Source organism: Stylophora pistillata, chromosome 1 (assembly GCF_964205215.1).
Source record: "Stylophora pistillata chromosome 1, jaStyPist1.2, whole genome shotgun sequence".
Taxonomy (NCBI): domain Eukaryota; kingdom Metazoa; phylum Cnidaria; class Anthozoa; order Scleractinia; family Pocilloporidae; genus Stylophora; species Stylophora pistillata.
The window spans coordinates 38935533-38946612 of NC_142519.1; the positions used below are offsets into that span (position 1 = coordinate 38935533).

At 37.0% G+C, this 11080-nt stretch overlaps 3 protein-coding genes across 3 annotated transcripts in view; 2 read left to right on the forward strand and 1 right to left on the reverse strand.

Annotated features, from left to right (window-relative positions):
• Positions 1–11080, forward strand: part of LOC148742427 (uncharacterized) — a 186969-nt gene that overhangs the window by 123497 nt on the left and 52392 nt on the right. The gene's annotated exons all lie outside the window — the stretch shown is intronic.
• LOC148742432 (uncharacterized) lies at positions 48–4561 on the forward strand. The gene is made up of 4 exons (XM_088756136.1): positions 48–1123; positions 1465–2046; positions 2337–2591; positions 3178–4561. The coding sequence occupies exons 1-4, from the start codon at positions 104–106 to the stop codon at positions 4396–4398; spliced, it is 3078 nt and encodes a 1025-aa protein (XP_088612262.1). The 5' UTR covers positions 48–103; the 3' UTR covers positions 4399–4561.
• Positions 4432–7345, reverse strand: LOC111330729 (uncharacterized). Its single transcript, XM_022935640.2, has 2 exons — positions 6864–7345; positions 4432–6548 (listed from the first exon to the last, which is right to left on the reverse strand). The coding sequence occupies exons 1-2, from the start codon at positions 7328–7330 to the stop codon at positions 5144–5146; spliced, it is 1872 nt and encodes a 623-aa protein (XP_022791375.2). The 5' UTR covers positions 7331–7345; the 3' UTR covers positions 4432–5143.

An 11080-nucleotide genomic window follows, 5' to 3' on the forward strand; every position in this document is an offset into this window, starting at 1 on the left:
GGAATTCGCGCCAACATGCGTAGGTTTGTTACGGCTGTAAGTTTGTAGATTTTCTACGAGCGAAAGGGTTTGATCCACTTTCAAAACGTTTTATAACAAACCTATGAGTCAAACACCAATCAAATATCTTGGGGAGAAAGACAACTGTTTCGTCTGCTCAAAAGTAGCCGCCAAGAAAGAGAGATTGCTGATATTTGGGAAGAGTTCAGTCGATCTAAAGGGACTAGTTGACTTCGCACTCGAGATTAATTTGTCTAATAATCACAATCCAGATGTTTATGTCTGCAAACAGTGTTATGATAAACTGAAAAAGCTTCAAAACGCCAGAAAGAAAGTCGAAGAACTTAAAAGGGAACTTAACGAAAAGTTTAAAGAGAGCAGAACAAGATTAGAGAGGCTAAATAAACCTGAAGAGAGTAGCGCCGTTGTCGAAAAGAGAACAGCGAAATCGCGGAGTTTTGATGATACCCCATGTACTTCATCGCAAAAGCTTTCTCATGAAATAAGTGAGAGGGAAGTGCAGAGTTCTACCTCTTCTATAAGTAAAATCTTGTTTGAGCCTCTGACATTGTGTTCAACAAATGCTCTTGAAGCAAGCGTACTGCCATTATGTCCACTGAAAACTTCAACTCCTACGTCTTCACCAGCAAAGAACGTCGAAGCAGAGATAAAGATAAACTATCCTAGTCGAGCGATTAGAAAAGTCTTACACGGTGAATTTAGCCGAATTGGAAAAGCATTAGCCTCTGGTGAACCGTCGCACATATCATCCGCAATTATGAAGTGCCAACTAACCAGGCAACATGTAATTAAAAGGGTTCTGATGCAGGTTTCAACAGAAGTGAAAATCCTCTGTTCTTGTAAGAATCCCACCCTTCTGAGAAAAACTTCTAAAGAAGACCTGATGAAGTTTGAATTCAAGTCCCTTTGTGATGAATGGCAACAGAAAGCGCCCATATTTTACTCTTTTCTGTTGATGGCAAGTACAACCAGCAAATCAAGCGTTCAGACATGGAGCCCCAGTATGGCCCTAGCAGGTTCGATCCTTTTAAAGCAAAGGAACTGCGAAATGAATGCTACAGCAACTGTGCTTGGTGTACTATTAAAGGCTGGATCGATAGAAGTAAGTTGGAAAGTCTGCAATATTGAATAGAACTTTTATAATAATTATAAGAACACTTAATTAAGCTTAATTAAGTGTGGCTATCATAATAATTTAGTAAATTAAGTATATAAATAATAAAACAAACATATAAATAAGTAAACAACAAATAGTCATGTGAATAAATAAATAAATACATTTGTTATTTGCATAGTGCTTATATCAAGTAAAATAGGTGAGCAACATATAGTTTATAAGTAATATTATAAACACAAAAAAGTAAAGAAGTTCAAGAACACAATAGCCATATATACTACTAGAATGTTTTTGAAGTGTGCATTTTTCTTCTTATTTTTCTACAGACTACTCTGAAAAGATTATCAAAGTTGAAGTTAACTGCATCTAACAGTTGTATACTAAGCAAACTGGATCAGATGGGAGAGGATCATGATGTACAGCTTCAAAATGCTAAGAAAGAAATAACAAAGGCCAATGTTCACCTTGAATTACTTCTTGACAAGAAAAGTGCTTCAACCTCTTTTCTAGACAGAGCTAACATTGCCAAGGAAATTGAAAAACACCAAGAATCATCCCCTCCAGGATTTGTTGTCTCCTCTGATAACATCGACCTGAATTTGCATAGAAGAAACATTGCAGCAACCAAACAGAACCGTGACTATCACTGGGTAAACCATAAGATGATAGAGAACAGAGTTAGTGGAAACCACCTTGATAGTAAGAGGGCAAAATCTGACATTCTTGTTGTACAGAATCTCAAGTTTCTCCCCACCATCGCTGATAATGAAAAACAGAGAATGGATTATATTGTTTTAACATCCAGAATTTTGACAGATTACTTTGATCAGCTAGCTCCACTAAAAGATGTTTGTATGAACCACATCCCTCATAGATATTCTAAGGAGATGTCTTCAAAGTCAAGCAAGGTAATGTATGGACTAACTAGCATTAGTAACACTAGATGTGAAATGCTGTATGGGTAATATAGTTATAGTTTGATTGGCTATTAAAATAAAATAGGTTATTGTTCCAAAAAGCATTTGTTATCATGAGAACAGGCTGTAAGCCAAGGCAGTTAATGAAATAAATGTTCTGAGACTACAAACTTTAAGTATACTTCTATAAACTACAGATTTGACAATGATCTTACTCAATTAGGTTATTTCTTTTGTGTAACTTCAAATCAAAAGATAAAATGCCTTATGTTACTTTATAGGTTCCCCTTGGAGTTATTTTCAAAAACGAAAATATAAATGAGGAAATGTTGGCTGTACTTCAGAAATTTCACACTTATCTGCCACAAAATGGGAAAGGTGAAGTTGATAGTCAGTTATTTGCAGGAGATCAACTCAGTGTCGAGCGTGCTGTCAACACAATAGCAAGCGTTGCAAATGGCTACACCCAAGAAGAGAGACTGGATGGTATAAATTTGCAGTTGGGAGACTGGCATACAGGGGTTAAACTCTTAACTGTGAGTATTTCATGAATTATAATGTTGTAGTGGATTGATGTTGGGTGTTTCTTGCAAATTAGTGCCAGGCATTAAAATACAGCATGAAACTACTTTACCTAATAAAGGGCAAATTGACTTAAAAATAAAACACGGTATTGACCAATTTAATTTATCCACTGGATAATAGATTTCAACAAATTTGCTCAGACTTTGAAAAATTTCGATGTTGTTCAGTTTGTTCATTACCTATGTCCATGGCATATGGTTTATATTAAGCACTCATGCTTTTGTAAGTATAAAAAAAACCCATCATTTTCATTTTCTGTGATATCCTGTGTTGATGTATACCTTTTACTTATGGGATGCAAGTAAGACCTATATTTTGCTTTTTTCGATATTAGCTCAAGTGGAAAACACAGGGTAATGTCATTTTAATGTTTACAACATTTGCATCATATAGTGAACTTGTAGAAATCTCAGGGTTGGAATGGAGCTCAGGAAAGAACATAGTGCACTGCTAGAGCATGCTATTAATGTCTGGACAATTATTAGTAAGCCCTCAAAAATTTATTCATTGTAACATTGTGTATTGTCTGTGTTTCAGTTGATCTATAACCGTTTTTACAGTGGAAAGTCTGATGATGATCACTGCACCCTCTTCTCCGATCGAAGTCTAATAAACAGACGAAATGTAAATGGTGAACCAAAGTTGGCCTACCGAGCTGATAGGGATTTCTTGGAAGTGGAAGTGAAGGCGCGAGTTATAGCAGCTGCAATGTCAACTCTTGATTTCAAAGACAAAACAGATACTGCAAACTCGTCACTGCCAAGCAATCTTCAATTAATGATGAAGTCTGAAAGGCACAAAGCACTGGTAGATATTTCAGCTAAGGTGGTTGATGAATTCATATTTGACCAGGGGAAAGCAAGTGTTATGGTGGATGCTGTGCTATTGGAACAGGAAAAAGAGAACTTGCTACAGCAGGGTTTGAATGAAGATGGGCGTTTTCCATGTCGGTTTGAGGGTTGTTCGAAATCGTTTGCATTCAATGGAAAAAGCAGAAGAAACCACAAACTATCTCACAATCCTCCAGTTGTCATTGAAGAGCAGAACACATTTTCTCCCTCAAAACCAAAGCCGGAAGATCCTTCCTTACCAAATTTAGATGATATATTCAATTATAACTGCGCACTTCTGGCTGATGGTTATCTTTTTTTCAATTTTCTCCATGCAGTGAAAGAAGGAGATGGGGAACGCATCATGCGACAATATAAGTATATAATGTTATACTGTAGAGCTGATGGTAGTGGTAGTGCGAAATATGCACTGGAGTGCCTATATCAATTTTTCTTAGTACATGCTCTTTTGTCGCCCAGAGACAGCGAGAGATTTGTTTGGAACAGGTCGGTCAACAACCACAATACTCGTGGCACAAACATACCCCTGGATCTTGACGTTGAACATAGTAATAACTTCCTGAAGCAATGTATAAAGAATCTGGGCCCTAATGTAAGTGAAGGAGCAGTTTTGCGAGTTTGCAAGGCTGAGAAAAGCACTAGAACTGTTTTAGATAACATTGACTGTTCTCTAAATGTAAAAAAAGCATCCACTAAACATGGTAAAACCTCCTGTGATGATGACATTGAAGTTCTAGTTAAGAGATTGGTTGACTTACAGGTGTTTAAAGAACATGCAGAGGGCCGTTCATATTATCATTATACTGACTTCGAGAGGAACAGACTTGAAAACCTAAGCATGTCTGAAATGTATAAATGGATCAACAAGCACAAAAAGAACATTAGCATTGGAATTCGAGCCAGGTGAACTCAGAGACAAACAATCCTTTACAATGATAAATTGATTATAAAAAGCACTATATTAACAGCACTCTGTAGAACATAATTATAGTTATAATAACAACGATGATACTGTTATAAGGTATGAACTAGCCTCCTAAGCAGGCAGATTAAAATCTCTCTTTTCCTTTGTTGCTATCCCTGTGCTACTGTATTTCCACAGGCATACAGTCACTAATACATTGATAAGCAATACGTGTTTTGTCTTACCATACCTTTCTCATCTCATAGTCAGAAAGAAAACTACAGAGGAGGCTTCTTATGAACATTAGGTTTCTATAATGTGAAAAAAATGGATGCATTGAAAAACATGTTTAGTGATCATTAATAATTATTGCACTACAAATGTATTGTTCAATTTCATTATGTTATGTTTTTCAACCACAGAAAATTATATACCTTTTTGTTCTTGGATTAGAAGTTTTAAGAAGCATGATCCTATTAGGATACTAATTCCAAACGTTTCCAATATCACTTGTACCAATGAACTCATAATAGAGTGAACATGCTTAATTTGGGAAACAAATACTAGTAAAACTACTAAGTGGTGTTGATTACACAAAAGGGAACAGGGAATTAGCATAACTTAGTAGTATTTAATAATAATGTTTATATTTCACGGATAAAGTATGTTCACTCTAGAATCTGTTTTAGTCTTACTTGATACAAATAAATTGACATATACCACAAAGAAAATTGTGATATCTTTACTTTTAATTCATGTCCATGTTGCCCAGCACATTCTGCACCACATCAGGAACAGCAGCAAAAGAAGTGTCACTTATCTCAAGATTACTGAGGATTTCTTCGAACAAAGATATATTTTGTAACATGGAAATATCCTGTAAGAAAACATCTGTAGCCTTTGCTAACAGCTCATCATCCTCTAAAAGTGACATACACTCCTCCACCCATAAGTCATCCAGGAGGTCATCTATGTCAGCTTTGTCCAAATTATTCTCATCAGTGTCATTGAATGTGTCTGCTAATACTTGCAATATCTTATTAGCATGCCTCAGATCCCAAATCTCAATATATTCATAAATGTCTTGTACTGTAAACAAAGACTCAATGTTATTTAACACTTGTTGAATTTGGAGCTCGGAGAATCCCAGCACAAATGAAATATCAGTGAAAATATTGATCTGGCACATTGATGTTGTTTTCAAAAGGTTCCTTACTAATTCTTTGTGGTATATGTTCAGTTCTTGACAAACACTTGCCCTTTGCCCATGAGACACCTGTCTAGTCTTTCTTGCAGTGTCGGCCTTAGTTTTATATGATGGGATTTCAGTACTTTTTCCACAACTTGGTAAGCTACACTTGCAGACCAATGCGCAGATGTCACAACATAAATGCAAATGAGAAATGTGGGTAAATTCAGCTTCAAAATGTTTCATAAGACCCTTTCGTCTACATTCTGAACTTGTCACATACATCTTCATGTTACCTTCAACATGTGCCAATAGTAGACCATTGTACAGGAGAATTGCTTGAGCTGGACTTCCGTCCCTCCCAGCTCGACCAGTTTCTTGAGCATAAGATTCTATATTCTTCGCAGGGCCAAAATGCACAACTCTACTCACAGCTTTGCAATTTATGCCCATTCCAAAGGCTATTGTTGCGACCAAAACACATATCTTGCCAGCTTCAGTTGAAAAAGACTCCATAATTGTATTTTTGTTAGCCAAAGGTGTGCAAGAGTGGAGCATTTCCAACATAGCCCCATCATTAGGTGTAAACATGTCTTTACCGAGCAGACCTCTGATTGTAGCGTAAATAACACCACACTGTTTAATAGTTTGACAGTAGACAATAGTTCTAGCACATTCTTCCTTGTTGGTTCTCAAGTCATCTGCCAGCCAACCTAAATAATATACAATGTCCACTTCCTTTTCCATGTAATGAATGGAGTAGGTAAGGTTGGGCTTATTTGGACTATCGAAAATAACATAAGGGTCTTTCATTAATAGAATGTCAAATATTGTGTCTCTTGTTTTATTAGTTGCTGTTGCTGTTAAAGCCACAATTTGCTCTTTTGGGGCAAGGCTTCGAAATTCATGTAGTCTTGCGTAGCACTCACGGAACACAGCATGGTCATTAGTGCTTGATGTACCCCTGAGAAGTAAAATCCGACAGTTTTTATTATCTTAGAAATATTATTATGGTACACAACATAGTTTTTTTTAAAGAAATAATTGTGCTGACAAATGAGCAACGCATACAAAGCAAGCATTTTCTAGAATTAAGCCACGAGTTTATCGAGTCTATTCTCATCTCAGGACAAATTAAAATTAGAAATTTGAGCTCATTTTGAGTAATTCAGTTTAAGAGTATTTATATTTTTAAGGACAATACGTTGAATTTTGACCGAAGTCAACAGCTAACTACTTCAAAAATTAGTCAGCTATTTTTCACCAAGAAATGACTCACCATTGCCTTATCACATGGGCTTCATCCACTGCGATAGCACACAGCTTTTCGGAGTATACTTTATTAGTCAACATTGATCTCCAACGATCGTTATCGAGCCAGGATTCAGGTGTCCCATACAAAAGCGAATATTTTCCGGCTTCTACGTCTCTGCGATCTCCTTCATTTTCGACATCACTTATGTTTATTGCAGAAATACCCAGGCTATTCAAATAGGCAACTTGATCCTTGCTTAGATTAAGAAGCGGGCAGACAACAACAACAATACTCCCCTGACGAGCCATTACCATGTCGAACATCGTTGGCAGAGCTTGGAATATCAGCGATTTGCCATAGCCCGTAGGCAAATTCACAAAAATATCTCTACCCTGCTTAAATTTTTCGATTGCAACCTTTTGATAAGCATTTAGCTCTTTAAATCTGAATTTTTCGCAAACAGCTTTGAGTGCCTCTTCCACAGCCGCCATGTTGAATTTCCAGTAGGCGGGAATGGCTTCTCGATTTTTAGAGTCGCGCTCTGATTGGCTAACGGAATGTGGTGCTGCTTGAAGCAGTCGTGTCTGTGAGGCAGCGTTGCGTGACCGAAACATCACGGCTGCGGGGAGACTATATCTGATTGGGATTGTAATTAATCGGGCTTTCGTAGGAAAGCCCGAGTCTTAAAATGCAAGCCATTGTTAGTCGCCAAAAGGGAGGTCAAGGTCCCAGGCGTTCCTTGCTTAAACTGCGGAAACTGGGGATGAGAGTGTGACAACTTTCGGTATGTTGTCACGAACTCGCTCTTTGTATATGACATAACATAATTTACAGAATGCCGTGTTTGGTGAAGACCATGTGGCGAAGATTCCTTTCTTATAAGTTCATCTCACATACAAACGCACACGCCGTTTGTGGTGGGCCCACGCTAAATGACGTCGGACGTTTTCGGAATGGTCCGGTCCACGAACTCTATGGCTCGAAAGCTAGCCAAATGTGCAAAGTTCATACTAGTTCTTGCGAGATAACAAATGAGCCATATGCGAGTTCAAATTACGAAAACTCTGGCAAAACTGGAACAGCCGATGTAACAACAAACTATGATGCGGAGACGAACACCTCACTTGCTGATAAAATTAGAATGTTCGCGAACACATTTTCGAAGGTGGCGCCAACAACAGCGAATTGGATTAGGATGCTGACAGAAGCAACTTGAATTATAAGTAAGGTTAAATATTTAAGCTTAGCTCTTCCGTTAAAAATCCTGTTTCTGTTATTGGTTTTTGTTGGGTTCAATACTTGTAAAGTACGATTTCGTCTTTCGTACATAACCAATATAACTATTATACAAGCGATATATCGTAAATGTTGGTTTGCTCTTCCCATGGAGTTGTAAGTACTTAATAGAAGACATGATGATTAATGTCATCTACTCGAAAAAGTTTTCAATATGACCACTGTACAGGAACATAATGATGTTACAGTGTCAATAAAAGTACAACAATTCCGATCTCGCTATGCATAGAATGTATTTTAGAATTGTACTCGTGTTTTGTGCGAATGCTATAGCTTTAAATGAAGCCCGAGTCAATGCTCCTCGAGCGTCTAGTTCATCGTGGAAAACCGTGAGATTTCGAAGTTAAATCGTGAGACCATGAGATGAGTCTTGAAATCGTGAGTCTCACGACGACATCATGAGAGTTGGAAGGTCTACTTACATATCTCAAATGGACAATAACAAATCTATAGGCCCTTGCAGTATTCCAGTCAGATTGCTAAAAGTTCTTAAAACCATATCTCTCCACTTCTTTCGTCCTTAATTAATGATTCTTTTCTCTGTGGCATTTTTCCAAATGAACTTAAATTTACAAGAGTTACTCTGGTTTTTTAAGACAAGCTCTAGACAAGACAATGATAATTATAGGCCAATATCAGTGCTATCTGTTTTAAGGAAAATACATGAAAAAGCTCTGTATAAGTGCCTCTATGGTTATCTTGAATGTCATAATATTCTCTACTCACTTCATTTTGGCTTCAGGTAGAAGTGTTCAACCAATCACACACTCATCAGTATCACTGAATCTATTCGTTACTCAATTGACAACAATGAGTTTGGCTGTGGTATTTTCATTGATTTATAAAAAGCCTTTGATGCAGTAAATCAATCTATTCTTTTGTTGAAATTGCATCATTATGGATAAAGAGGTAAAGTCTATGATTGGTTTCAGTGTTATCTATCCAACAGAGAACAATTTGTGTGTGTTAATGGTCATGACACTGATTCCCCATCAGTCACTTGTGGGATTCCTCTAGGATCTGTTCTTGGACCTTTTTGTTTTTGTTATAAATCAATGACTTACCTAATGCTTCAAGATTGCTCACCTTTCACTTATTTACAGATGACACTAACATTTACTGCTCTTGTAAGAACCTTAACGATCTTGAAATAAATTAAATAGTGTGCTAAAAGCAGTTGCAGAGTGGATGAAATCTAACAGACTAGCACTTAGTATTCTATAAACAAATTTTATTCTCTTACATTCTCAAAAATAAAACCACACAAGTCGTTTAACCCTATTATTGATGGTTTGAATATCCAACAAGTTTCCACGGTAAAATATCTAGGTGTTACCTTTGACTCAAGTCTGACATGGAAGATTCATATTGATGAGCTCTGCCTAAAACTGTCAAAAACTGTAAGAACCTTCTCAAAATTGAGTTACTATGTTGGCATTGATATACTTCATATGCTTTATTATTCACTAATCTACCCCTTTCTCACATATGGTATCCTAGTTTGGGCTTTAACCTATCCCACTTATTTAAAGCCAGTGATTACTTTGAAAAAGCGTATACACAGAGTTATGACATTTCCTGAAGTAGCATGACACTCAGAATCACTCCTGAAATCTCTCAACCTCTTCAAAATTCTCTGACATAATTTATTTTGAGATTCTTTCTTTTGTTTATCAGTGGTCCCAAAACAATTTTCTTTTCTTTCTCTCCTTCAATTGTTAGATATCCTTAGTGACAATGAATTGTAAATTATTTTTATTTTTTTTCTGTTCTCTTATTGTACTACTGTATTCCTTATATTGATATTTGTAACACTTCTGTAATAATTATTATCTTCTCTAGTACACTGTGTTCGTGTGAGTTAAAATAAAGTGATTGTTTGAATTGATCGATTCAAACCCTAAACTCTCTAGTTTCTTTTCCATATCAAGCATGGCAGATTTAAAAAAAACATCCAACAAAGATTACTTAGACAGGAGAACACTATCAAAAATCCTTCCACTACGAACTTTATTACGCACTAAATCACCCGCAAGTAAAAAAGCAGAATGGGAGAAAGCGCTAAAGGGAGATACCGCGCTTGTTAATATGCGAACATTTCTGACCACAAGATACAAATAATTATAAAAAATTAAGTAAATAATAAATCAGATACAATGAATATATGAAGTTCATGTATTTTGAACTGCGGTATTAGATGCGTATGATGCACGATCCTCGCAGTAGATGGCGCTTATAATTTATGCAATAGCGAAAGTCAGACCTGAAAAAAATCAGGCCTGTGCGGACCTGATTTTTTTCAGGTCTGACTTTCGCTATTGCATAAATAGCGCCATCTACTGCGAGGATCGTGCATCATACGCATCTGATACCGCAGTTCAAAAGATATGAACTTCATATATTCATTGTATCTGATTTATCACTTTCACGGGTTTGTTACGAATCAACTGAACGGCCTGCTCCCAGTTGCCTTGTTAGCTCAATTGGTAGAGCGCTGCAGTAGTATCGCAGAGGTCAGTGGTTCGAATCCCGTACAGGCCTGATTTTTTTCAGGTCTGACTTTCGCTATTGCATAAATAGCGCCATCTACTGCGAGGACCGTGCATCATACGTATCTAATACCGCAGTTCAAAATATATGAACTTCATATATTTATTGTATCTGATTTATCACGTTCACGGGTTTGTTACGAATCAACTTAACGGCCTGCTCCTAGTTGGCTTGTTAGCTCAATTGGTAGAGCGCTGCACTAGTATCGCAGAGGTCAGTGGTTCGAATCCCGTACAGGCCTGATTTTTTTCAGGTCTGACTTGCTATTGCATAAATAGCGCCATTTACTGCGAGGATCGTGCCTCATACGTAAATAATAAATATCGCTCACTTTTTTGAACTCTTGACATTTTGTCCTTGATGCGCGAAAAAAACCTAAAATCAGTTCCTTTGGA